The following is a 27,679-nucleotide window of genomic DNA, read 5'->3' as shown; positions in this document are numbered from 1 at the left end:
CTCTCTCTCTCTCTCTCTCTCTCTCTGGGAGTCGTCTCTTCTTCTTTTTTTTTTCTTCTTACTTGGTCACTGTTGTTGTGTCTGAACATGCCACGCCCTTTCTTCCATAAATTGATTTTCTCATCTACTATCCAAGAAAAGCGTCTGGTAAACTACCTACTACTCTCTGTACTCCTCCCCTCTTCCAATTTCTGGGATTTCAAAAGTTTTGATTTTTGTGCGCAATTGAGATGTTTTCACAACACTTGTTTGATTTCTTGCAGTTTGAATTGTCTTTGATTCTTGGTAGGAATAATCGAGTTAAGGATTTGGTGCTGAAAAGTTCCATTTTTTGAAGCTTGTATTGTGTTGTTATTGGTCAAATGTGAATTTGTGGATTTCGAACTCGGAAGTCTGCAATACAGTTTCTTTTATGGTCATTGTTTGGTTTTTTTTTTGGGTGGGAAATTGGGGTTGCAAGATCGTGAATAGCATATATGTGTTCTCTGACTGCTAAATTGTGTGTAGTTTGGGAATGTTTTTTTTTTTTTTTTGGCAGTGATTTGACTTTTGAGGATGATTTGATTCTGTCAGATTGATGATGCCAATTTCCGAGTAGTAAAAGCTGAGATCTGTTTACTATGGTTTCCCTAATTGTAATTCTATGTTTTTTGACTGTCTTTCTCAGTTTGACTTAGGAGCTCTGAGATTGTTGTTAGTTAAGACTCCTTATTGGTAATAGAGTGAAATCCCTCAAACTGAGTGTAGTTGACTTGTTTTTTTTCAAGGTCTCTCTGTATTATGTTTGTGTGTTTTAAAGTTATCTGCTTTTTGTTCCCACCATATATGATACAGTGATTAGTCATCACTTGTGCAGATTTCCCCAAGAAAAGTCTGTGCATTGTTTTGAACAAACCCACATACTCTTTTAGCTCTCCATTTGGCATCTAAGTGAATAATGCTTTCCGATTAACACATGCATTTAAGTTGACAAAACATATGATAAATCTGATAAAATCATACAAGTCGCATAATCAATCTATTCAGAGATAAATGTACCATGTTACATGTGTAGTAATGGACTGTGTCTCCTTGTTGATGCCTTCTAAACTGATATATGGCCAGTTAGATTGTCTTTTTAAATTAGTTCAAGCCGTCTTTTCTCTCCAGTAATTGATTTTTATGTTTTTGGCAATATCATTGTTGTGTGTCATTGTTGTGGACCTTTAAAATGCTTATTTATATCTCATACCGGTATGCTTGTGCAGAGAGTCCCAGATAAGTTTGTGAGTAAATTCAAGGATGAGCTATCGGTTGCTGTTGCACTCACAGTACCTGATGGTCATGTTTGGCGTGTAGGACTAAGGAAAGCTGACAACAAAATTTGGTTTCAAGATGGTTGGCAAGAGTTTGTTGACCGTTACTCCATTCGCATTGGTTACCTTTTGATTTTTAGATACGAAGGCAACTCTGCCTTCAGCGTCTACATTTTCAACTTATCACACTCTGAGATCAATTACCATTCCACCGGTCTCATGGATTCCGCACACAACCACTTCAAACGCGCCCGTTTGTTTGAAGACCTCGAAGATGAAGATGCCGAGGTCATCTATCCTTCTTCCTTGTACCCATCAACACTTCCTGAGTCTACAGTACCCGCCAATAAAGGGTATACTAGTTCAGCCATCCAAAGCTTGTTCACTGGATCTGTTAAAGGTGATACTATAACCAACTGCTTGCCTTTTATCTTTTGCGGATTGGATTACCCGTTGATGGTTGATATTTTTCTCTTTTTCCAGCTGAAGAGTCAATGGCAACCCCAAAAATTCCGAAAAAGAGAGGGAGGAAGAAGAAGAATGCTGATCCTGGTAAGCATTTCCCCCCTTTTAAATGCTTCAGAGGATTGACAGATTCTTCCTCATGATATGATCCTTCCTTTTTGATCCTTACAGAGGAGATAAACTCATCTGCTCCGCGTGATGATGACCCGGAGAACCGTTCAAAGTTCTACGAGAGTGCTTCCGCGAGAAAGAGAACCGTGACTGCAGAAGAAAGAGAGAGGGCTATCAATGCAGCCAAAACGTTTGAGCCAACAAACCCTTTCTTCAGAGTTGTCCTGCGACCATCTTATCTATACAGAGGATGCATCATGGTAATAAAAACATCATAAGAAAGACTTAATCTTATCGGTCTTCTCTGCTCACTGATCTCTAAAGAAGTCTTTATGTTTCTGTTTCTTTTTTCCAACAGTATCTTCCTTCGGGTTTTGCTGAGAAGTACTTAAGTGGGATCTCAGGGTTCATTAAGGTCCAGCTCGCGGAGAAACAATGGCCTGTACGATGTCTCTACAAAGCTGGGAGAGCTAAATTCAGTCAAGGATGGTACGAGTTTACTCTGGNAACACTTCCTGAGTCTACAGTACCCGCCAATAAAGGGTATACTAGTTCAGCCATCCAAAGCTTGTTCACTGGATCTGTTAAAGGTGATACTATAACCAACTGCTTGCCTTTTATCTTTTGCGGATTGGATTACCCGTTGATGGTTGATATTTTTCTCTTTTTCCAGCTGAAGAGTCAATGGCAACCCCAAAAATTCCGAAAAAGAGAGGGAGGAAGAAGAAGAATGCTGATCCTGGTAAGCATTTCCCCCCTTTTAAATGCTTCAGAGGATTGACAGATTCTTCCTCATGATATGATCCTTCCTTTTTGATCCTTACAGAGGAGATAAACTCATCTGCTCCGCGTGATGATGACCCGGAGAACCGTTCAAAGTTCTACGAGAGTGCTTCCGCGAGAAAGAGAACCGTGACTGCAGAAGAAAGAGAGAGGGCTATCAATGCAGCCAAAACGTTTGAGCCAACAAACCCTTTCTTCAGAGTTGTCCTGCGACCATCTTATCTATACAGAGGATGCATCATGGTAATAAAAAAATCATAAGAAAGACTTAATCTTATCGGTCTTCTCTGCTCACTGATCTCTAAAGAAGTCTTTATGTTTCTGTTTCTTTTTTCCAACAGTATCTTCCTTCGGGTTTTGCTGAGAAGTACTTAAGTGGGATCTCAGGGTTCATTAAGGTCCAGCTCGCGGAGAAACAATGGCCTGTACGATGTCTCTACAAAGCTGGGAGAGCTAAATTCAGTCAAGGATGGTACGAGTTTACTCTGGAGAACAACCTAGGAGAAGGAGACGTCTGTGTGTTCGAACTGCTCAGAACCAGAGATTTCGTTCTAAAAGTAACGGCCTTTCGAGTCAGCGAGTACGTCTGAACAAAGTACTGTATCATGGTGTGATCATTATGCAGTGGGGGGGTTTCCAAGTACAATTTCGTGTAGGGTATCTTAATTTTAAAAAACAACTAAAAACTCTCTCTGTCTGTGTCATTGCGTCAGTGTCTCGTTATTTTTTTCTCGGGTTTACTTGTGTTTTCGATGTGGATAAGTTAAGTTGTTTTTACCCCATTATATATAACCTCAAATTGTTTGAGTAGAAGAAGTTAGGGTTTTTAAGAATTTTTTAAGAAGTTTGTAAATACCCTAATCTCCATCAATTTGGTATCTAAAACTTGTGATCATGATGATGATATGATGAAGATGGGTTTGTGTTTGTGTTGTGGATTCGTCATTCATTCTTCTTTATTTCTTTGCTTTTGTTTCTCCTTCTTCTATTTGCCTTGAACCATTACAGAACCAGAGTTTGGTGCTTATGAGCTCTGTTTTTCCCGGACCAAGATTCTTGTCCTTGTTGCATCAGAATTTGAAAACTCTGTTTCAGGCTAAGCAAATCCACGCTCAGTTGGTAACCAATGGCTGCCAAGATAATTCTCTTTTCGGCAAACTTATAGGCCACTACTGTTCAAAGCCATCTACAGAAAGCTCCAAGCTTGCTCATTTACTGGTGTTTCCTCGATTTGGCCATCCTGACAAGTTTCTCTTCAACACATTGCTTAAATGTAGCAAACCAGAGGACTCGATTCGAATTTTCGCCAGTTGGGCATCAAAAAGTTCGTTGCTTTATCTCAATGAGCGAACGTTTGTCTTCGTTTTGGGCGCTTGTGCGAGGTGGTCAGCTTCGTCTTCAGCGTTACGGGTTGGTAGAATTGTTCATGGTATGGTGAAAAAGCTTGGGTTTCTCTATGAATCTGAACTGTTTGGAACAACTCTACTCCATTTCTACGCTAAGAATGGGGATTTACTTTACGCGAGGAAGGTGTTTGATGAAATGCCTGAGAGAACCTCTGTTACATGGAACGCAATGATCGGTGGATACTGTTCACATAAGGACAAAGGGAATCACAATGCTAGAAAGGCTATGGTTTTGTTTCGGAGATTCTCTTGGTGCTGTAATGGAGTTAGACCTACTGATACAACCATGGTTTGTGTTCTTTCAGCCGTTTCTCAGATGGGTTTGCTCGAAATTGGTTCTCTCGTTCATGGTTACATAGAAAAACTCGGTTTCACTCCCCAAGTTGATGTCTTTATTGGTACTGGACTTGTCGACATGTACTCAAAGTGCGGCTGCTTAAACAGCGCATTCGCCGTGTTCGAGCTAATGAAAGTGAAGAACGTCTTGACATGGACTTCAATGGCAACAGGACTAGCTCTCAATGGAAGAGGAAGCGAAACACCGAACCTTCTAAACCGAATGGCGGAATCTGGGATTAAACCAAACGAAATCACTTTCACTAGCTTGCTTTCGGCTTATCGTCATACAGGTCTTGTTCAAGAAGGAATCGAGTTGTTCAAAAGCATGCAGACAAGATTTGGTGTCACACCGGTTATTCAACACTACGGATGCATAGTAGATCTTCTTGGTAAAGCAGGGCGAATACAAGAAGCTTACGAGTTTGTTTTAGGTATGCCTATAAAACCTGACGCTATCTTGTTAAGAAGTCTCTGCAATGCCTGTAGTATCTATGGAGATACTGTAATGGGCGAAGAGATCGGGAAGGCTCTCCTTCAGATGGAACAAGAGGAGAAGAAGAAGCTTTCGTTTTCAAGTTCTGAATGTGAAGATTATGTCGCTTTATCAAATGTGTTAGCTCATAAAGGGAAATGGGTTGAGGTAGAGAAGGTGAGGAACGAGATGAAAGAAAGAAGAATAAAAACAAGACCAGGTTACAGTTTTGTTTCAACATAGCTTGTTACAGGTCAGGATCAAAACACTACTTGTTGTGCGATTTTTAGTTTCATCAAGTCAATACTTTTGACATTACACAACAAATACACTTGCAGGTCTTGGTTCTGTTAAAAGCTCTTTGTTATCCCCTGAAGACTCTAATGTCTTCTTCTTCCTTGGGCACATGGATTGAACTGATCACATCAACATCTACAACATAGTTAAAGATATTTAGATTTTAATCTTCATAATCATAACGGTATTAAGTACAAAGTCTTCTTACCCTGTAGAATCTTGTCAAACTCGATGTCACTTGGTCTCTTCTTGGGGTTGTGCTCTGTATCACCACCATTAACAGATTGATTATTCCCCCTTGTAATTTGAGTTCCAACAAACCTTTCGTCTGTAATATCGATTATATCATCGTCACTGTCACTGATGTGAACTGCATCCCGTGGATATTCAATCTCGCAAGCCGAAACATTGAAGATTATTACACGGAAACTCGAAATCTCGTAGTATTGGAACAAGAGAAAGTGGCCTTCCTTGATGGAATGAGCCTCTGCAAACTCGCTCCAACCCTCATGGAACCAAATCTCTTGACCTATCCGTTTGAGCTTTATGGAACGTTTGAATCCCACAGGAGTCTCCAATGTAACAACATCAGGGAGTTTAGACCCTTGTAGCTTCACGAATGTTGGCGGTATCTTCTGCTTAAAGTTGAAAAAAACAAACTTTATCGACATTTCCAAAAACAGCTAAGCAACATGTCACTTGTCAGATCTGCATGTCTTAAGAACAAATAATCAAATTTAATATCCCTTCTAGATCTCTAAAACAAGAAGATGGAGACCTGTTTAGTGAAATCTGTTGATATAATCCCTAGAAATTAGCAAAGCAACAACGAATTGAACCAATAACAAAACATGCAAACAGTTATTTTTAAAGTGTTGATAAATTACCATCATGTCATTCTTCATTGTTGAAGGTAAGATTATCTTGAAGAACGTCTTCACCGGCGACTCAGGATCTTGCGGTGGTCGGCCGTGAGAGGAGGAGGTGATTCTGGCCTTCGTTTTTCGGGTTGTAACCATTTTTTTAATTTTCTTGCTCAATGAAGAGAAGGAGAGAAAGTGGAGAGTGATGAGTGAAAGGGTGAGAGTTAAAGCCGTAAAAGAGAAACCGAGAAGGCAGATAAGTTTTTTTGTCGTTATGTTAGTAAGATTTTATCTGACAAAGTGACAAAGTCACTTTAAAGTCTTTGTAGTTTTCAAAGACTCTTTTTCCTATGCAGTTCACTTCCCTCCACTCAAAATACTATTGAAGGCTTTTTCTTTTTTTTTGGGACAAATATACTATTGAAGGCTTTGAAGCTTTTTTAACTAGAGGATGTAAAAGGTAAAAATTACCAAAGTAGTGAAGTCACAGCACAAGCACAAGAAAGAAATTACACTAGTGAAACTGGGAAAACAGTATAACCCTTGTATACAAAGAAGGCTCGCTTTATACCATTGTATACTTCGTTGCTACATATAATACATTAAAAAAAGCTTGTCTCATAATCAAAGATTAGGGAAACATCATATAGTAAAAGTTTACATACAGCTAACAAAATAGTATATTTTCTAGATTATCATATTAAGATATAAACGAGGCCAAATATATTAATGTTGATGAAGGAATCGGCGAGGCTTCCACGACAGTAGAACGATCACCTCCTTGTCGAAAACTACGTTCATACTCTAACGATGACAACTGGCAATTGGGAAACATGAAGACTTTCTCCGAAAATTTTGAGACACAATACACATGTAAAGATCAATATTGCTGACAAAATCCAGCTAAACTCCAAATTTGCTAACGCTTGTGCCATAATTTCTGTACAAGGAGACTCACAAACAAGCGCACTGTGATCAAGACCAATACTATTGTTACTTGATGTATAGGTCACGCAACCTCTTTGAACATAATTTGGAACCAAAAGCATGAACTCCATCCCCATGTTCAAGAACCAACATCCTTGAAACATGACCGAAACCGAGAATACAATAGACGCATAAAAAGATTTAGGGTAAAGTGTCGACACAAGAGCCGAAAAGAAGGAGACAAAGGCAGCGAGTTCGAGGAGGAAATAGTACTGGCTTTCAAGAACTAAGTGATCAGTGGAGTGAGAATCAAGGAGGAAGAGTACTTCTTGCATGAAAACCAAGGTTGCATGAACCCCGATAAAACCAGAATCTTCATCAGAAGGATTTATTAAGTCAAAGATGATAGTGGAAGATGCAAACATAACGAGTTGTACGAACATTAAGACGTGGTTGATTTTTGGTTTGAAGGAGGATAATTTAAAGGAAGGGAAATATGGGTTTAATAGGTAAATGGATAAGAAGGAAACGATCATAATAAAGATAAGCTCAAGATGTCTAAGTTTTTTTATTATAATAAGGGAAAGGGAACCAGAATCTTGAGGTGAAATTTGGGTTTGGGAAATTATGAGAGTAAGATTGTATGGTACTGATTATATGCCAGAGACCGAGAATTGCAAGTGAGAGACCGGGCACCAAGTATCCTAAGAAGGTTCCCATGTTTTTCTGATAAAGCTTTGAATCTTTTTTTAAGCTTGTATGTTTTTATGTTGGTGAATAATATGGTCGACGTTTGTCAAAGAATGTATTTATTTATATCACAAGCAAAATGAAAGATTTGCGTGACATGATAAACTACTAGTCAAAAGCAAATTAAAGTAACATGGTACTGGTACATACAATGTATGTAGTTTTAGATTCGCTATTTTCCATTAACCTTTTGATTATAAGTGAGTCTACTAAACCTAAACGCAATTAGTCTAATCGATCAAAAATATTGGTTTCGTTAAATACTTTTAATTAAGAGATCATATGTGTCAGTGTGGCTAACCTTTTATATTAGAAAAAGAAAGTATCTGATGAACCACTTCTTGGTGCAATATCGACTGTAACTTTCACGAATCTAAAAATTTAAAGACAACACGACTCATATATCAAAATGAGAGTATTTTCATTACCACTTCATTTTATTTTTTTACGAAAGACATCACTACAGCTTTAATCAAAGAGTTTTGTGTCACTTTACTTACCTTCATGAGTTTAAGTAAAGCTTTTATCTTCCAAGTTCTAACTTTTTTCATTTTTGCATAGCAAAATTTGACAATTTGATTAACAGTAATTATTTTGTTTTTTTGTTTTTAATCTCGGAAAACTTTGGATTTTGTTTATAAACGGAATGATCTAGGCTTTTTGAACATAAGCATAACATGGGCCGAGTTTTATCTTTTAAAGCCCATTTATGTGTTAAAATGTTTTTAAAAAATTCCAACCTGCCGGAATCGAACCAGCGACCTAAAGATTGTCTGCAAACGACTACAGTCTTCCGCTCTACCAACTGAACTAAGGTCGGTTACATTAATCAGGTTAACAAATTAATATAAATTAATACTTGATCATAAAGAACAACCAAAATGATCTTCTTTTCACGCCTCGTCTTAAGTGTTAATGTGTTAAGAACCCAAAGTCTCAAAAAATCTCCAAAATATATAATTCTGTTACTGTACATGATTGTCTTCTTTGTAAGCAAATTATTATTGTCTAATTCAGAGAAATAATAAGCAAGTGAATGTTTTCTGACCTCTTGTGCGGATTCTTTATGCAAATTGTGTTATCCATACGCACATACTTTTTAATTACTCTTTAATTTAGCATCGTTGAAACGTATATATTAAACCCTGATCGAGAGTAGATCGCGAGCTACATATAATTCCATTGAGTGCTGAATGCGTGTGTGAACGTAAAATTATGTTAATCGAAAACGTGCTTTACAAATTATTTACATGCATATGCCTACGGTTTAAGAGAAATTTTAATATTGAAAAAGAGTAGTGGAGTATATGAGTTATGATTACCTTAACAAGAACTATATATAATAGTCTACCATATGATATGACACAATAATATAGCATTGAATAATAAAATAGTCAAGAGATTATGGGCATAACCATTCTTAATTAACTAAAGTCAATTGGACAAGAAACTAGTGGGGCTTTGCCTAACTACGGTGGCGCACAATAATTAACCTCGATGTTTGTTGTTGTAACCTTAATCATCAAGAGAAAACCACATAGACCATAAAATACCCAATTCAAATAGTTTTTAGATGTTGCGTTTATTTACCACGCAGTTTGAACTGAATGTCAATGTGTCAAGGGTACCAAGTACATTAGTTTCCAGTTTCATATCCAAAATTAAAATGTAGCACCAATAAATAAATAACCCATGATATTATTGTTTGGGGTACAAATCTTAATTCCATCAAAATCTTTCAGTCTTTTTTTATATGGTCCTTATAAGAGCAGAAATAATACATTCAAAAATGCCAAATAAAATTTAAAAGTGAAAAACTGTAGATATCATTGTTGATATTACATATATTCCATAATTCTATAGAGCATTAATATTTTTTACAAAGCATATAACTACTATTTAAATTTTATATAGGAACTTGTCATCCCAATGATCATTATGAATTTTACAATTTTTACAAACTTACTCAAACTCTCTTAACTTATAATTTGCTATCTTGATAATCTTGGTGGATCAAGATTCATCAGCTTTTCGTTCTAGTTAAAATATAAACAGAAGGGTATGTATATTTAGGGGAAAAAAGCCTAAAAAACCGTCATCTATTTTTTATTTGGACATTTAATACCTCGTGTTATTTTATTGGAAGAAAAATACCTTGTTTATTTAATTTTATCATAAAAAACCTTGGTTTATATAACGGTTGGTGAATTCGTATAAACGAGTTAACAACCATCAACGGACGTTACCAAATTTTAACGGTGTTAAATCTTAACGTCCACATGTTTTATAGTATATATACCATTTGGTTTAAAAACTAGTGATTTTATTACCGTGGTCTGTTGGTGATGGGTGAACACTGATTAATCCTCAAACCCAGGTTCAATCCCATAAAACACAGTTATTTTTTTAATTTTTATATTTTTAAAATTTTTTATTTTTTTAAACCAGACCACATTTTCTCCGCCGTTGGTCGACATTTGCATCTCCCGTCCCACAGCCTCTCCGCCGCCGTTTCTTCTTCTTGAGAAATGGTGAACAAGCATCACGCATAATCAAATTCAAGTAAGAATCAGTCTTCAAACGGGTTCTTCTAGCAACACAAGTAGTCATATCCATGACTAAAGAAGAGAAGAGAGAAATTGAAAACCTAGAAGAGTGGATTTGGTGAAGGAGGTAGAAGATTGAAGAAGCTAGAAGAGTGGATTTGGTGAAGGAGGAAGAAGATTGAAGAAGCTAGAAGAGTGTATTTGGTAAAGGAGGAAGAAGACTGAAGAAGCTCATGATGGGCTCTTGACCAATGTCGGAGAAGATGTGGTCAGGGCTGGCGGCGCTAGAGTTTTCTGCGAAGAAAGAAGGAAAGTTAAAAAATAAAAAGTTTCTAAAAAATTGGTGTATGGTGGGTGTCGATCCCGAGTTACGTGAATATATATTGAAAATAATTCAAAACATTAATATATAAAAGATAAAACGACGAAGGTTAGAATTTAACTCCGTCAGAAATTTTGTAACGTCCGTTGACGTGTGTTAACTCGTTTATACGAATTCACCAACAATTCTATAAACCAAGATTTTTTATGACAAAATTAAATAAACTAAGTATTTTTCTTCCAATAAAATAATAAGAGGTATTAAACGTCCAAATAAAAAATAGATAGCGGTTTTTTAGGTTTTTTCCCCTGTACTTTAGTGTGCACAATGCAATATATATGTAGCTAACTAGCTATACATAGATTTGTATCAAACTTAAATCCAACGAAAGTGAGACTTTTTACATACATTCATGAAGACAGCAATAAAATATTACATCTCCTCTTCATTTTTCCAATATAATGGCTACATCTTTTTTCAACAAACTGAACCAACAAATCAACCTAACATACGAATATAAACCTTAAATTTCCTATTCGATTTTCTACTAGATCAATTTAGAAATAATCCAAAAACGTATGAGATCTCATCTAGTGATCTATCTATATATGTGGCACTTAGTTTAGGTTTTGATGTGTTTAACGTATTCTTCTGTTGATTTCTTTGATGATTTGTATACTATAGCTAGTGCATTGATTAGCCACTAAATAATCATCTTTTCAACATTCTCGTACATTCGTTCGTGAAAAATTTACAATATACTATTACTTACTCGACTTTACGAGTCATGACTACCAGAGTACCAGTGGTCATATTTTTGAGTACAATTACAAATGCAACCAATCATACGGCAGGTACAAACTGATTGTATTTCTACTTCTGGAAAAACAAATTATGTTGTTTGATAATATCTAGAGAAACCAAGATCTATTAGATTCTTGTGTTATATAAATTTGAAATTTATTAGAAATAAAAAGGGCATGTTAGATCCCACGAAAATGAGACTTTTTGACATAAGCTCATGAAGACACACCAGAAAAGAAAAGGCTTTAAATCCCAATTTCCAACTGACTTTCTTCCTTTTCAACAAAACTGAACTAACAAATTAACCTATAACGTACGTATTACTAATCTTCTATTCCAGTTTTTCTAAGACAAGAACAATTGTAAAATAATACTCCATAATAATAGAAAAGCTTCATGTTTAAACGAATTCCATAAAATAATAAAGTATATAAACAAAATGATTTAATACAATGAAACAATATTTTTCTAAAACGTAACTCAAAAATATGTGCAGTTACACTTACAAAAGAAAGATCGAATAAACTATTGGAACTTTCTATTAAAAAACCATTCGACGTGGCAGTTCCCCATTGGCTGTATGAACTGCTTCTTTTAGCCGGCCATAAAAACTCTGCCTTGACCACAACGGCACGAATCACATGGGCCGCGGAACATTCCCCTTTACCATAGTCCGCATCTCCACGCGCTTAAGGCGGCGCGTGCTCTCTCTTCCCTCAAAACACATCTCCGCCGATAACCGTAGACGCCGTCTCCGTCACGCGCCACACTTTCACCGATTTGTCCAAGCTCCCGCTATACACTATCCATCTCTGATCTCCTTTCTCACCTTCACCGTCGCCGTCCTCCGCCTCTTCCACCGCCGTCAAACACTTAACAGGTCCCACGTGGTCCATCAACACCGAGAGACACGAGTGTGTCCCATTGCCGTTTCTCCTCCACACACAAATATTCTTATCCGCTCCCCCGCTTAAAACAAGACTCCCGGCGGCGGCGAGGCAGAGCACCGCCATACGATGGCCGCGTAGAGTCCCGCCGTGAGAAAGATATTTCTGCCCTTCCCAGAAATTAACGCTGCCGTCAGAAGAACCGCAGTAAACAACAGCCGCCGTTAAGTTAACCGCTAACGCCGTTACAGCGTTCTCTTGCTTCATCAACACATTAACCAGGAAATGTTTCGTCCCTTTGCCTTGAAGCTCACGTTTCCACACTTTTAAAGTTCCGTCGGCGGATCCGGTGAATAGCAAATCGTCGAAACCAGCAGCCACCGTGTTGATCGCGTCGTCGTGAGCTTGAATCGATTCTAAACATTTCGAATCGGATAGTCTCCAGACTTTGAGAGTCTTGTCCCACGAACCGGAGTAGAGTAAACCAAGATCTTCGTTCAAGCTAAGACAAGAAACGGCGTCGTAGTGACGGATCTTGAGAACATTTTTCCGGCGACGAACCTCGACGTAGTTCTTCGGGTTCACTGACTTTGTCAAAAACTCTTTCAACGTCGGCAAGCTTCCGACTCGTGAATAGCTTCCGGTTCTGCTTTTAGAACCTCTCCAAACCCGGATTTTACCGTCTTGATGACCGGTGAAAATCCGGTTATCTCCGGTTATTACAATGGCCTTAACCAATCCACTTGTTGATTTGAACCCGGTGAAGTCCTTGAGATCTTTCCAAACCCGAATGTTCTTGGAATCGGATCCAGTGAATAAAAGATCTCCAGAAGCAGCTAACGAATAGACATGACCGTCTTGTCTAACGATCGTGCCGACCAATCCGTTGTCGGTACCATCATCATCCATGTTTCGTCTCTGGTAGATCCAAGGAGACTTGTAGTAAGGAGAGTAAGTTTGGTTCCACGGGGAGGGAGACATGGACGGAGTCATTGTTGTGTCGGTGTAGTAAGGAGAGTAAGTTTGATTCCATGGAGATAGAACCTGATTAGGAGACGACTCGCCGCTAGTAGTCGAAGCATTGCTTTGACGTTGTTGGTAATAATGAACCTCCTTGTTCATGTTCATGTTGTTGTTGCTAGTACTGGGGTTGATGGCATCAACATCAACACCATGGCTCCGTTGTTCTTCTTCTTCGGCTGCGGGATCGGAGTTTAAGAAGGCGGCGAAAGTGAGTCTCCGGTGATGACTACCACCACTGGTGGTTTCTGTAGCTATAACCATATTTTTCAAGATTACAAAAAAAAATAATAAATCGAGCAGTTGGAAGGTTTTTATATTTCTCTGTCAAGAAATTATGAGGTTTTAATTTCCTTGTCGTGTGGGAAAAAAAAAAGATTAGAAAAAAAGTATATTATTTCTAGGATTTTGAGAGAAAACTTTTAGTATGTGTTTGGTAAGAAAGATATAAAGAGTGGAGAAGGAGGACGNGAAGCATTGCTTTGACGTTGTTGGTAATAATGAACCTCCTTGTTCATGTTCATGTTGTTGTTGCTGTTGTTGCTAGTACTGGGGTTGATGGCATCAACATCAACACCATGGCTCCGTTGTTCTTCTTCTTCGGCTGCGGGATCGGAGTTTAAGAAGGCGGCGAAAGTGAGTCTCCGGTGATGACTACCACCACTGGTGGTTTCTGTAGCTATAACCATATTTTTCAAGATTACAAAAAAAAAATAATAAATCGAGCAGTTGGAAGGTTTTTATATTTCTCTGTCAAGAAATTATGAGGTTTTAATTTCCTTGTCGTTTGGGAAAAAAAAGATTAGAAAAAAAGTACATTATTTCTAGGATTTTGAGAGAAAAACTTTTAGTATGTGTTTGGTAAGAAAGATATAAAGAGTGGAGAAGGAGGACGTTGGGATGTATATATAGAGAGAGCAAAAGAAAAAATAAGGTTGTTGAACGGACGACGTGGGGAATGACACGTGGCGTTTAAGACTGAAGACGTGACCGTCAGATACCGGGAACGCCAGTTTTCACATGAGAGATCCGTGTATTAAGAAATTAAGAAAGATTAATTAAGAAAACAAGGGTAATTTATATGCAACTTTGGAAATTAAACAAAGTGTTGAACGAAAAGCTCAATGGACGGTCGTTAATAAAAGAAAAGAAAACTAAATGGACGGTCTCAAAACTGCAGTATGTGTGCATAAAATAATGAGATGTAGTTTTTTGTTTTATCTATTGTTTTACTGTCTTGAGTAATTAATTTATTACATGGTTTTGAGCAATGTGAAAATAATTGAACATGAGATGCGTCCGTACGAAGATTCGGTTTGGTTTTCTTACAAGTTGGTTGAATATGAAGAAAATTAAGATAACGCGTGTGTGGCTGTGTTGGCGGCTGATCATCTTCACACCTTGCACAAAACATTACGTGACGATTACACTATTGTCCAAGCGGAGTTTTGATTTTTGTTACTTTGTTTTTAATGTTTTGATTAGTTTTATTTCGGTTTCGACATGTGACAGAAAAAAAGTTTTCTTCCAGATGTTTCGACTTTTCTGACTCCTTCCTTTCCATGAAGGCATGAAATGATAAGGAACGTCTTTTTGGACTAGACCGATGGACCATTTTGTTTTTAATCCGCTCCGATTGAATTTATAAAACTAATTAGCTAGGATAGTTGTGAGTTTACTAAACAAATATAACGTCCATTAGGTATAAAACTATATTAGATATTTTTAAGTATATATGTGTACGAGACCAACTTCAAGATTTGTCGGATACTTGTATAGTTGTATATCTTATGAATTGTTTGTAGAAACATGATTCAACTTTCTGTAATTTCTGTGAACACGGATCGACTGTTGGAAGACGAACATGATTCAACTTACTGTACTTTCTTCTTCTTTGCCAGCTTCCAGAATAACATTTCATATACTCTCTCTAATCAATGTGACTGGTCAAAAGGTCGAAAAAATGGAAGGCCAGAAAGAGTTGCTCTAGTTTTGGATATGGTCAAGATATGATATGAACTCCAATATTGTGTTTTAGTTTGAGTTAGAAAATGGTATATACCAAAATATCTTAACAAGAAAACAGAAAAATGTGATACTCGCTCTACGTAGTAAGGTCATAACGTTTATTTTAACGTGAATTATATATGTACTTGCGAATTGCGATTGTGTGGATGACTTAGCTTAGATTCATGTGTATGCGCATTAGAGTTGGTTTTCTTAAAATACTTTTTTTCTATCAATATACTCGTTCTCTTTCAGTTTATCCATCTTTAGAACACAAAAATGGAACACGAATACCATAAAAATAAAGATATTATTTTTCAAAAAAAAAACCATGTTTACATATTTTTTTATTTTCCATATTTACAAGTATATATTAGTGTTACATTTAACTATTTAAGAATGATTGAGTGTTCTTTATTTTAATTAATAAATTTGTATAAATTTAAAGTTATTAGTTAACACATCACATATAAACTGATAATATATCTTATATAAATGTTTGTTTAATAATATATACAGCATTGTGAAATTTTCCACAGGTACGGATCAAAACGCCGACAAAGAAGAGAACAACTTGCAACACATTTTCTTTTGTTTATTTATTTTAAAATGAAAGAGAGGACAATTGAAATAAAATTTCATACAAGTTGATTGACTTTCATTACGATAAGGAAAAAATGACCTTTTCATGTCGATTGACTTTCATTACTCTTTAGAAAAAGATCATTTGTAAAGTACATTTTTGGATAGCTATGGCTTAAGATCTTCTCTAGTAGGTCTGGGCGTTCGGATATCGGATCAGATTCGGTTCAGATATTTCGGATTTCAGATTTTTTGGATATTGGTTTTAATATCCATTCAGATATTTAAAAAATTCGGATCAGTTTCAGTTCGGATAATTCAAATTTCAAATCGGTTCGGATATATTGTCGATAACCAAAATTAAACCAAATTTATTAGATAAGGTTTTATTCGGATATTTTTTAATCTGATTGTATCCAAAAAACCATACTAACCAAGTATTTGAAAAAAATAGAAATGAAATAAATAAAAAGTTTAAAGTTCAAACTAGCATAAAATTATACCAATAGATAAAAGTGCGACGTATTGAACATCCAAAATGACACATAAGACCGTGCCAATAATAAAAAATAAAAACCAAAGTAAACAATAACGTAGATATAGGAGTATATCTATGATTTGTGTATATTGTATATAGTTAGGTGTGTATATCTATTACGTATACATCTATCTTTATAAAGTTGTTTCTTATATTTTCGGTTATATTCGGATATTTATCGGATATCGGTTCGGATTGGATTTAATCCGATATCCAAAAATAAAACAAAAACCGATATTTCCTCAATATCGATTCGATTTTTATTTGATTTTTTCGGTTCGGATTTTATACCAAGACCTAATATATAGTATCAAGACGTAAATTTTTAAAAACTTTGGATCCTATCCTGCCTAGACTTTTTTTTAAGAATTGCCGTTGATAAAAGTGTTAAATTCAGTATTGGCATCCTGTACAGATCAAGAATATATGTTTCGACCAGATTATTATAAAGAGATTTCGTAAAAGGAAAAATAGATAAACAAATATTGGTTCTGCATGCGTCCAACAATACGTAAAATTATAAAACTATATTACAGAATTAAATGGTAAAAAGGTAAAAAATATCAACCCCAAAAAATGAATTATATATTTTGTTTTCATTTTTTTTTCTTTATTCAATTTGTCGGACATTTCATATATAAACCCGAAACGTTTGGCTTTTAAAACTAGAGGTTTTTTTTTCCTTCTTTCTGAAACTAAAAATATTTGAAACTAGAGTAAAGTAATAAAATGGGAAAAAATGCCAAAAAAATTCTCAACTTTCAAATTTGGGATAAAAAAAGCAGGAACTTTTGAAATGTCATTTAAATCACAAAGTTTAGTTTGATTTTTTAATAAAATAGCTAACTTTTATTGACTGAGCCATTTAAAGCATGCCGTTAAATCTCCGTTAACCAAAGGATCATGGGGTTAACTTTCCGTCACATATATATATATATATATATATATATGTAAGTTGTTAAATTTTTTTATAGTGAACGATGATGTGGTTTGGTAGTATTGCGTGAGTTAAAATACCTCCGCGATTCCGAGTTCGAATAACAGATACGCAATTTTGATGAATTTTTTTCTTATTTTTAGTAATTTTTTTTTCGTCTTCTTCATCTGGTAGAGGGTGACGTCACTGCAAGAAAATTTCAATTGACTGGACTGGTTTTCGTGACCCAAAGATAGAGCACCCACCGCCAATACACTACACAAACCACCACCGATCCCGAAGAAACCATGTCCGCCTAAGCCTTTGACGGTCAAGAGCTTCCATCGTCGGTGTCAGTCCACAAACCACCATAGAATAACATCGATCCCTGGCTTTAAATACATCATTGATACACGGAGGCAAAATGGAAATTTGATTGCGGTAGATTTGGATGTGAAGGAGATCTAAAATTTTTTTAACAACTTACATATATATATATATATATATATTTAAACACATGTGACGGAAAGTTAACCCCGTGACCCTTCGGTTAACGGAGATTTAACGACATGCTTTAAATGGCTCAGTCAATAAAAATTAACTATTTTATTAAAAAGTCAAACTAAACTTTATGATTTAAATGACATTTCAAAAGTTTATGCTTTTTTGTCCCAAATTTAAAAGTTGGAGATTTTTTTGGCATTTTTCCCGGAATAAAATTATATTCTTAAACAAATATTCCATACATATAAATTCTCTAATTTTAAAAATTATAAAATTCATTTATATTTAAATTTTAAATTCTGGTCCATCTTGAGTCTTGAGAACATGCATATATAATTAAAACCCGTGGGATTCCAATATAAATTTATGTAAATAAAAAAACTGATCCGACCTCAAATGTCAAACCCTAATTAAATGAAAACGATTGTTGACAGCTAGCCGAGTTTTGACATTTTTAGGAGTTCGTATAAAATACTCGTTTACCTTTTTCCCCTATATTAAAATTTGTTGGAACAAAACATTTGGGAATTGTCAATGGCCATGGACTCCAACTACGGAACGACGGCGTTTTGGGATCCATAGGCATGGTCAGTTATCGAATCTTATAGCTTTTCACACTCACGCGACTATCGTACTTGCCAATGGACCATGGTCCACCAATGACATCTATCCATTTCAGACGTTTTTATTACGATATCAATACGACACGAAATTCATATTTGTCTTATAATTAAGCTGAATAATACGGGGTTGCTACTTGCTAAAGAAAACGAAGAATTAAAGTGCAAAATAAGGTATGATCATATTTAATAACATTTTGCACCCCAAAAAGAAAGCATTGCCCAAAAACAAATTACCATACCTTTTTCACATTTAGAGAACTGAAATATCACTATATTTTTTAAAAAATCGTCAACTGTAGTATCAATATATATTTTGATCTATTACTATTTTTGCTCCATGCTATCTATTGGTTGTATTTTACTGCTTTGCCTTCGTTCTAATCGTTATGATTTCTATTGACTTTTCCGAAAAAATTATGACCACTAGCTAGATGGTCTTAGTCTAGATCGACCTTAATGATTCTAAGTGATATTGTCACTTTCGGTAACCAGTACTAAGCTATCGTTTAATCAGACAATTTTCATTTTTTTCTTCATTAGATAGGAGTAGTTTGCACTTTACACGCCGTTCATCTGAGACGACATGCATGCATTATTTATGTGATAAGTTTTGAATTATTACACGATCAATCGTTGTCTGATGTAATTACATCTCCAAACAAAAACAAAAAAAATCGTTGTCTCAAATACCAATGGGAGATGATACTTACGTTTTAATTAACAAAAGAAAAAGGGAAAATACCAATGCATGGTATGTACGCATGCCGGCACAAGCATGGCAAACGTACAAGCCCCATATATAACAATTACAGAAATGCTAAGGATACTATAATAATTCCTACGCCATACATGACCAAATATATTTGCAAAAAAAAAAAAAAGCGCCACTATATCCTTTGAAGTCCCACACATCACTACCATAGCAATGAACAAAGAAACAAGTTTTTGTTACCCAACAAGCAAGGAGTTCTGAAATAATTATATAAAGGCGGAGAATATTATTTTATGGGTGGCTTAAGACCTTCTCCATCAGTAGGCTCTTAGTGGGGTTTATATGGTTTTGTAGGAAAAAAAATAAATCATAAAGGAAAAAAAAGCTAAGAGGAGTTGTTATATAGTATACTCAAGTCGGTTTTAAGAGGCGCTACGTGTCCTTATTCCGTTGGGCGAGCAGAAAAATACAAAAGGGAAAAAAAAATTTATTTCTTTCGTCTCTCTCTTTCTCTCTTTCCAAAACAGAAAAAAAAAAACAAAAGCACACAAATTTTCAAATGTTTCTTCTCTCTTCTCGCTCGTTCTCTCTCTGTTCCTTCGTAGATCCCTCTATGTTTCCTTCCGTTTTAGTCTTTTTCGAATCTGAAGATCTCTCCTTGTATCGAATAATGGGTGAGAACGCCATCTCAGGTTCGTTTTCTAAATCTTTCTTTTGTTCTTGATCTGACGCTGTCGAGTGATCTTTTATCGAGCTGGATTCGAATTGGGTTTTTCGTTTTCATGGAATTAAGTATCTGGATTTTATTGTTTATGCGTTAAAGCTTTGTTCTTTGATCATTTATCTTCTTGGGTTTTTGTTCTATAGATCTCTCTCAGTCTCTCTGTTCATCTTGTATTATATCGTTTGATTGACAAAAAGCAAGGAACTTTTTTTAAGTTGTTTGAATTCGAATTTTTGATTTGCATGTCTTTGTCTTCTGGTGATAGGGAATCTCAAGAATCTAACGATTGATACAAAAAATTCGTCAAAGATCGATTTTATTCTTTTTCCTCTCTCTCTCTCTTTCTCTCGCGATTGAATCCCCGAAACGAGGAAACAATCGATCTAATGGTTACGGCGATGACGGTAGTGATGATGATGAGATCGCTGCGGCGAGGAATGAGAGTCTTAAGGTTGAGGAAACTAAAATGAAGAAGCCTAAGAAGGAGAAGAAGCCTAAAGTGTCTTTGCCTGAAGCTGCATCTAAGATCGATCCTTCAAATCTTGAAGCTTTCCTTGTTGAAGCTACGGTATGTGCATGGATTTGTATAATTGAGGCTTCGATCTGAATTTGTGAATTGTGAATTGTGATCTAAAGTTTCGATTTTTATATAGGATTCGTATGCTACTCAACCTGAGATTCAGCTAATGAGATTTGCTGATTACTTTGGGAGAGCACTCTCTGGTGTTTCATCTGTGCAGTTTCCATGGGTGAAAATGTTCAAGGAGTCTCCTTTGTCTAAGCTGATCGATGTGAGTGTTATATAATTGACAATGTTTGAGGTTTTTTGAATCCAAGTATAGGTTTAGGTGATGGATGATGGATGATGGATTGATCAGGGTAAAGTTTGAAGGTATCAATGGAAGTCCAGTGGTTTGTGTGGGATTGATCAGGATTATAGTTTCCAACTCATGTGTTGCATTATTACTTTACAGTTCCGAGGACATCAGATCTTATTAACTTCTTTTTGATGATAGAGAGATATGCTTAATGCGGTGAACTTCTGCAGCTAGAGTATATGCCTTGTGGTCAGTACAAACAAGCCAGAGTTTACATGGAATCTATGATCCTTGACTATGTTTCAAGAGTTCTTGGTTTCAAAAAATTTGGCACAAATCTATATTACAATTTATCATTTACTCCATTTATGAATTCTATTTCTATTGTAATATGTTTTATGCTTTGTATGTTTGAAAATTAATTAAATGCAATATTTTCTATTTTTATAAAATCTTAAATGTTTACATATTTATACCACTTCTATTCTATTTAAAATTTTTAAAATTTTAAAAAACAATATTTTAAAAAATGAAAGACCCAAAATTAGAACCTACCATTGGAAGGAGAAAATTTTAACTAAGAAAATAATGAGTTCTTATATTCAAAACAAAACACATTTAATTCATAAAATAACCAAACAATGTTTAATAACCCACAAATAAGAGATCACCGATAATCTTTGCTCTAACTGATCCCACTCGGCACTCTCTGCATGGTCCGAATAGAATCTGAGCTTTCTAACTATGATGAAAAATAAATTACATATTTAAGAATATTGTACTCGACTCATGTAAACAAAGTTTTTTTACATGTACACGTTATAATTAGTTATAGCTCTCACGACGACATCGTCGATTAATTAGTGATTAATACGATAGGTACGGAAGTCAAAGATTTGGTAGATTGAAACAAGCTAATTTCACTTTTTTCGTTATAATATAACTTACGCTATGATTATATTTGACTTCATATTAGTGTCATTGAATTAGTACTATTAATCAAAAGTTAAAATAGAAAACGTATGCAATATCAAATTTACTTCTTTATATATAGACGGTGCATGATATAGTTAGTACGTGAGATTTCCGATCCTACGCATTTTTTTTTTTTTTTGGGATGTAAACATAGAAAATATCTCCATTTGTATCACTAAAGATCGTGATTCGTGTTACAGCAGGAGCAACATAAAATAGATATTGTTCGCGCAAGAAGTTTATATAATCTTTAAATAAAAAGAAATAACGATAAAGAAAATGTTTTGTTGACTTCGTGCCTTATCGTAAATATTGATACTTTTGTGCCATCCGTTATTAAAATCTTAGTTGTCTGTGTGTATGTTTCTAGTTTTCTGCAAATATAGATGAAAAAATAATTAATACCAACAGCGATGTGCCGATGTGTACTATATAGTATAATGTTCAATGTATCTTTACGATTTATGTATAATTTTAAGTTAATCAACAATCGACATGGTAGGTTTTGATATGTAGAAAACGTCCACGCTGACTTTTGCAGAAGTGATCCATTTGTTTCGTTTATACTATAACAAATGCTCATGTACACGTATTAGTAATACACGTAAAAGTGACATCACCATGTATATATGAAAATTAGTCCAAGTATATATTTGTTAGGTGAGTTCTATATAATCGTATCGAGAAAAAATAATATATATGTAATCGTTTAAAGTCATTCAATATATTAATTCATCATGGACCGTTGCTGATGTTTATCTTTTGTACTCTAACTAAGTATCATTATAATATTTGCTTCTCTTAACATTGTATCAGGATCATGCAACACATTTGGCCCTGTTCGACGGAGCAAAAGCGTGACCTGATATCTCTTTGAATAAACTAAACAAAATCACGATCTTTAGGGACACATCACCATGAATTAAGACTATCGCAGAGACGTGTGTGATAACAAAAAATAAAGTTTTCTAATTAAGAAAACTTTTGTTGGTTGAGTTTTTGTTTGGAATTTGAAGTTAAGCTAATTAATGGACATTTGCTTAACTCTAAAACTAATCAGAATTTTCAAATAGAGGATAAGATTTGATTTCATAATATATATCATTGAATATGGACTAATTTGGTCGCCACCACTCCTTGACAGACCTCGGTGTCCATCAATTTTTTTAATCAACTCCATAATAATTTTAATCTATTTTTGTTACGTTCTACAACAATAGATATGCATAGTTTTTAATTAATAATTGTTTGAAAAGCACCTAAATTATTTCTTCTCATATTTTTAAAATCAACTTAAATTCAGTTTAATCGTAAGTTGTATAATTGGTTTTGATATGTCAATCATCGTAATTACCCGATTGGGTTAATATTTTACTTGCGGAATGAGTTTTTCGTCACGATTATAATGCAAGCCAAAAAGAGAGCGATCAAGGAACAGCGTGTACCCAAACGGAAGAGACAGCCAACATCATAAAGTCTTTGCATCTCGTTTTTTAAATGATTCACGCGTTCATTCATAGAGGCATCACAATCGGTCAAATTTAATGAGCCAACCCAATTCAACTCAACTCATGAACCCTAATGAATTGAAAATTTTGACCATAATGAGTTGATGTGTTAAATAAATTGATGATTAAATGAGTTCATGAGTCAAATGAGTTTGATTATAATGGGTTAATGAGTTAATCAGTAACCCATCAGTTTCTTCATTACCAACCTAATATCATCAACATCATGCTATATTGTCATTCATTTGATTTGAATTATCATATTTTATTTGTGCTCATATAGTATATGATCTGGATCACTCCGGATAATGATTGTCTAATCAATCACTTTCAAAGTCTAAAATAATGTCATATTACACGTTTTTGGTATTGATACAACTATTTGTCACTGTAATGTTTTTTGCTAAATCATATTCTTTGACTCACTCGATCTAACAGTGTTTTAGTTTCGTCATTATTAGTTTGCATTATTAGACTTCTATAGTCCATAAATATATTGGGTTTTAAACTTATAAGGCCCAATATAAGCCCAAATTAGTCACTGGCTTGCTCTTCAAGCTCGCCCAAAAGAGAAGAAGCGTTCTTCAACTACTGAAGCAGACAGATTCTTCAAAATTAGTCTTTGAGAAACTTGCAATCAGACTCCGTAACCATTGTTTTTTTCGTTGTTGTGTGCCTTCGATTTAAACATGGACTTTGTTGTTGAAGAAGGGAAGCGAGTAAACGAAGACTGCTCAACTTTAATTCTCGTAAGTTGTTAGTTTCGTGTCCTTTGCTTTTCAGATTTCGATCTGTTCTCTGCGTACTGGGTTTGGGTATCTCTTCCTTTTTGAGATTTCCGTATTTAAAGCTTAAAGACTGTAGCTTTACTGAGAAATTAAGCTGTAGTTGACGAAAATATAGAACTTAGAAAGTTCCCAACTTTCTTGGGAGCTTTAACATGAAGAAAAGGGTTTAGGGTTTAGGAAGCATTTGATCTTTCTGATTAGGCAATTTGTCTTAGAGATTTCTCATTGAAGAAGTTATTGTTTTTTTTTTTTTTTTTTTTTTTTTTTTTTTTTTTTTNATATGTGAATGCGTCGTCGTTTGATGGGTTTTGGGTTCTTTGTTTCATTTGACGATAACTGTTAAATCCATGCAGTATCCGGACCATTTGATTCAAAATTAGATCTTTTCCTTGTTTATTTTTTTTTTTTTTTTTTTTTTTTTTTTTTTTTTTTTTGTATTCCCCACCAGCCTGCATTGTCGATTGGGAATGTAGGGCAGCTCGCTGTTGATCTTCTAGTGTCATCTACTGATGCTGACAGAGTTGGTTATCTCGATGATCTAAATCTGCTTCCTTGTGTTGGAAATGACGCTTATGGCTCTCTTCCTTGTGGCGAGATCGCTCTTCCTCTCGAGGGTTCGTTTTCTCAAACTATCTGCTTCATTTACTTTTTTGTTTTAATTAGGAGTTGTTGTAATGAGGGGAGGTGCTTTGTTTTACTAGATGAAGTATCCTTTTATCTATGCCACTTTATCTTGGTTGAATCTACCCTTTATCCTTGTGGAAACTCAATTCTTTTCCCTTCTATGGTTTTGTGTGTTTCAGTTTATGAGTCATCTTCAATCGCTACTACTCTTGCTCAGCAAAGGTCTCCAGTTGCAAAGGTATTTACATTTTTGGAAGCAGCTTTGCTTTCTTGTTATTTCCATGGTCCTATTTGGTTAAAGGATTGCATTTGCTGCTTGTTGAGTTGGGACAATGAAAAACCAATTAGCTAGAGTGGAGCCTTTTGAGTAAAATAATTGGGAATTTAGTGTGTCATGTTAAACTTACAATGTTGATTAAAAACAGGGAATGATGATTAAATTTGCTGAGAATATAGCCAATTTTGCTGCTTCAAGTGGAAAGAAGCATGTTATTGTGCTATCCAGTTTAGACTTCCAAAGGCTGCATAACTTGGATATGTCAAGGTAACTATAACGCCTCCTTTTATATATTTTTCCTCTCATTTTTTTCATATGGCTTCAATGTGAAACTTGACATGGACTAGTGCAAATACCATCATACATAATCACAGAGATGATAGATAAGTGAGCACCACATGCACGTTTTTCTTTTGTCATAGTTACTAAAAGCAAACTCTTCACAAGTTAATTTTAATTCCTCCTTGGCAATTACTTTAGAGGCCCGCAGGTGTATTATCTGTGTAACGCGGGATCGGAAGGAAGAGATGATAACTGTGAGAAACTCGGATTTGGAAGATTGAACGAGTATGATTCAGAAGGAAGATGTTGGAAGTACCTTAGCTCCGTCTTTGAGAAGAACAGTGAAGAAGAGTTGACCTTCCCTTCAGAAGATGAACTCGAAGACATAGACTACTACCCAAGCTTGCCATTTGCAGCTCTTTTCTCAGCTTTTAAGGTAAAGAAATGCCTCATAATGAACAATTTATTTATACGCAGACTCATTTTAGATGATTGAAACACTAACATGGCCTGCGTGGGGTTTATCTTGTTTTTGGGGTTAGGCAAAAGGATTGAAGGTGACATGCCTGCTATGTTACTGTTCTGAAGGAGACAACATTCCTGAAGCATTTATTCTAGCAGAGGCTGCATCTAAGCTTACGGGTCTGAGTCCCGACAGATTCCATGGTAAATAGCTCTCTTCTTTCAAGGTTAATAACATCTGGAGCAAATAAACTATGGAAGCCGATGAAACATACTATAAATTTTATTGTCTGTAGGGGAAGAAGGTGGGAAATGGCAGATACCGTATTCGTGGAAGAGTATGTATGGAGGTCCTCCAGATATGTCGATGTTTTAAGAATGTTGTTGGAGCTCACAGAGTCACAGACACAGAGGTTGTAGTAACATCTGAGATGGGTTTAATCGGATAGAGACCTTTCTTTGTTTTTTCCTGGGTTTGTTCATCATAAAATCTTGTACTGTATAACAAACTTAACAAGTAGAATCAATACAATGCCTCTAGGGAGACTATCAAGAGTCATAGGGTTTGAATGGTAACTGCGGTCAGGGCGGTCAAATCCATTTGCGGTCTGGACCGTTCTATTTTTAAGGCGGACTACAGACGGCTGCGGACCAACTCTATTTGTATGCAAAAGCGGTCCGTAGTTGGTCCGCTGCGGTCTTGTCTCTGCTTTATTTAGACCGCACTACTGCGGACTACATTTGCTGAATAGTAAATAAAAAGCGGTTCAGTCCGCATACAGATTTGTCCACCCCAACCGCTGCAACCATTCACACCCATAGAATAGAAGAGATCCAAATCAGATTCTAAATGTATGAGTGACGACTGACGAGAACTAGTACTAGTCTTAAACGGTTGTTGGGTGTTTTACAAGTGGAAAGGCCCATTGGTATAACAAGACGATGATAAGACGCTAAACCAAAAATCCGTACCGAACTTAAACTGTACATCACTTTGAACTCAAGTCTCAGACCGGAATGGATAATGAATCTGATGTGACTGGGGTTATGCGGTTTACCTGTGGATGCAAACAAATGTATACTAATTTGCATGAACAATAATGTAAAGAAGAAATATCTTCTCCGGGACTCAAAAAGGAAGTAGTTGAGCAATAAATTCTGGAGTCATTGTGTTTTTTTTATTCTTATTGTACAGATAGGCCAAGGCAAGGCAAGTACTTCTGACCGGTTTTTAATTGCACTTTTATTGCCACCACCCGAAATTATTATATTATACGAGATGGAGTCGTATATATAATTGTAAGTAATTGCTGACCAAGAAAAATACTTGGAAAAGTAATATTGGTTCAACTGATGATGAATGCCAATGGGGACCTAACTTATGTACATGTAATTTGATTAGTGGACTACTTCTTTTTCCGCTATTTTGAAGACTAGTAGTAGTACAAAGTATATCTATAAAAATTACAGAGTCTAACTTTGACTATTATGAAATCTTGATTCTTGAACTTTATCGTATTAATAAACCTGAAAATTCAAATATGATGTCATAATCTTAAGGACTAACAAGAAGGAAAAAAGCATTAGACTGAAGTGAAGTATAAATTTCCTTATAATCACCGAAAAATGGAAAAAATACAAGTTCAGTGGATGGATCACCCAATATGAACAAATGGAGATAAAAAGACTGGAAAGAAAGTCGCAAAAATCCACTAAAATAAAAAAAAGTTCACAAAACCATTAGTATCAGAGTGGGTCACCACATCAAATCCACATTAAAATCAAACAACCCTAAAGCAGCACTATCCCTCCTTTCTCTCTTTTTCTATAATCCTCTCATTCCATTTTGCTAGATTTTGCTAATCTCTTATGATACTACATAGTTACATACTCTCTACAGTCACTTATCTATAGAACACTAATTACCTAATTTAGTGTACGATCCAAGGACTCCACGATTTGATTGCTTCCAAATTTGCAATTATTTGATTAATTATGACTCAGTTTTGGATCATCGTGTATTTCTTTGAACCAAAAAAAAAAAAAAAAAAA

General features: G+C 35.4%; 5 protein-coding genes and 1 pseudogene across 8 annotated transcripts; 3 read left to right on the top strand and 3 right to left on the bottom strand.

Moving 5' to 3' along the window:
- Nucleotides 7–3,464, top strand: LOC104765761 (B3 domain-containing transcription factor VRN1). 4 transcript variants are annotated; one of them, XM_010489520.1, is made up of 6 exons: nt 7–147; nt 1,248–1,612; nt 2,379–2,461; nt 2,545–2,613; nt 2,698–2,897; nt 2,996–3,464. In XM_010489520.1, exons 1-6 carry the CDS (start codon nt 88–90, stop codon nt 3,242–3,244), a joined length of 1,026 nt encoding a protein of 341 aa, XP_010487822.1. In that variant the 5' UTR covers nt 7–87; the 3' UTR covers nt 3,245–3,464. The 4 variants fall into 4 exon arrangements, with proteins under 4 accessions (XP_010487822.1, XP_010487823.1, XP_019096986.1 ...); XM_010489521.1 differs by having other exon boundaries at nt 1,248–1,648; nt 2,415–2,461; XM_019241441.1 differs by lacking the exons at nt 2,379–2,461; nt 2,545–2,613; nt 2,698–2,897 and adding exons at nt 1,779–1,847; nt 1,932–2,131; nt 2,230–2,360 and having other exon boundaries at nt 1,248–1,695; nt 3,127–3,464.
- Nucleotides 3,621–5,301, top strand: LOC104765762 (pentatricopeptide repeat-containing protein At3g18970). The gene is made up of 2 exons (XM_010489523.2): nt 3,621–5,124; nt 5,210–5,301. Exon 1 carries the CDS (start codon nt 3,681–3,683, stop codon nt 5,112–5,114), a length of 1,434 nt encoding a protein of 477 aa, XP_010487825.1. The 5' UTR covers nt 3,621–3,680; the 3' UTR covers nt 5,115–5,124; nt 5,210–5,301.
- Nucleotides 5,070–6,314, bottom strand: LOC104765764 (B3 domain-containing protein At3g18960-like). Its single transcript, XM_010489524.2, has 3 exons — nt 6,056–6,314; nt 5,377–5,803; nt 5,070–5,303 (listed from the first exon to the last, which is right to left on the bottom strand). Exons 1-3 carry the CDS (start codon nt 6,185–6,187, stop codon nt 5,236–5,238), a joined length of 627 nt encoding a protein of 208 aa, XP_010487826.1. The 5' UTR covers nt 6,188–6,314; the 3' UTR covers nt 5,070–5,235.
- On the bottom strand, nt 6,580–7,731 carry LOC104765760 (annotated as a pseudogene).
- On the bottom strand, nt 11,790–13,733 carry LOC104765759 (myosin heavy chain kinase C-like). Its single transcript, XM_019240740.1, has one exon. The coding sequence runs from the start codon at nt 13,549–13,551 to the stop codon at nt 12,097–12,099; it is 1,455 nt and encodes a 484-aa protein (XP_019096285.1). The 5' UTR covers nt 13,552–13,733; the 3' UTR covers nt 11,790–12,096.
- Nucleotides 23,771–26,203, top strand: LOC104765758 (proteasome assembly chaperone 2). Its single transcript, XM_010489517.2, has 7 exons — nt 23,771–23,943; nt 24,431–24,596; nt 24,786–24,844; nt 25,032–25,150; nt 25,364–25,601; nt 25,708–25,831; nt 25,924–26,203. The coding sequence occupies exons 1-7, from the start codon at nt 23,884–23,886 to the stop codon at nt 26,001–26,003; spliced, it is 846 nt and encodes a 281-aa protein (XP_010487819.1). The 5' UTR covers nt 23,771–23,883; the 3' UTR covers nt 26,004–26,203.

Source organism: Camelina sativa, chromosome 19 (assembly GCF_000633955.1).
Source record: "Camelina sativa cultivar DH55 chromosome 19, Cs, whole genome shotgun sequence".
Lineage (NCBI taxonomy): Eukaryota > Viridiplantae > Streptophyta > Magnoliopsida > Brassicales > Brassicaceae > Camelina > Camelina sativa.
This window is presented reverse-complemented; position numbering and strand designations above follow the sequence as displayed.

Excerpts from the sequence above, each read along its gene's own strand:
- LOC104765761 (XM_010489520.1), top strand. The coding sequence starts at position 88 with ATGCCACGCCCTTTCTTCCATAAATTGATTTTCTCATCTACTATCCAA. Across the intron at positions 148-1,247 it reads CTATCCAAGAAAAGCGTCTG|AGAGTCCCAGATAAGTTTGT; the intron begins GTAAACTACCTA and ends ATGCTTGTGCAG. Across the intron at positions 2,614-2,697 it reads GAAGAAGAATGCTGATCCTG|AGGAGATAAACTCATCTGCT; the intron begins GTAAGCATTTCC and ends TGATCCTTACAG.
- LOC104765762 (XM_010489523.2), top strand. The coding sequence starts at position 3,681 with ATGAGCTCTGTTTTTCCCGGACCAAGATTCTTGTCCTTGTTGCATCAG.
- LOC104765764 (XM_010489524.2), bottom strand. The coding sequence starts at position 6,187 with ATGGTTACAACCCGAAAAACGAAGGCCAGAATCACCTCCTCCTCTCAC. Across the intron at positions 5,804-6,055 it reads CAATGAAGAATGACATGATG|AAGATACCGCCAACATTCGT; the intron begins GTAATTTATCAA and ends AACTTTAAGCAG. Across the intron at positions 5,304-5,376 it reads GTTTGACAAGATTCTACAGG|ATGTTGATGTGATCAGTTCA; the intron begins GTAAGAAGACTT and ends ACTATGTTGTAG.
- LOC104765759 (XM_019240740.1), bottom strand. The coding sequence starts at position 13,551 with ATGGTTATAGCTACAGAAACCACCAGTGGTGGTAGTCATCACCGGAGA.
- LOC104765758 (XM_010489517.2), top strand. The coding sequence starts at position 23,884 with ATGGACTTTGTTGTTGAAGAAGGGAAGCGAGTAAACGAAGACTGCTCA. Across the intron at positions 23,944-24,430 it reads ACTGCTCAACTTTAATTCTC|CCTGCATTGTCGATTGGGAA; the intron begins GTAAGTTGTTAG and ends ATTCCCCACCAG. Across the intron at positions 24,845-25,031 it reads AAAGGTCTCCAGTTGCAAAG|GGAATGATGATTAAATTTGC; the intron begins GTATTTACATTT and ends GATTAAAAACAG.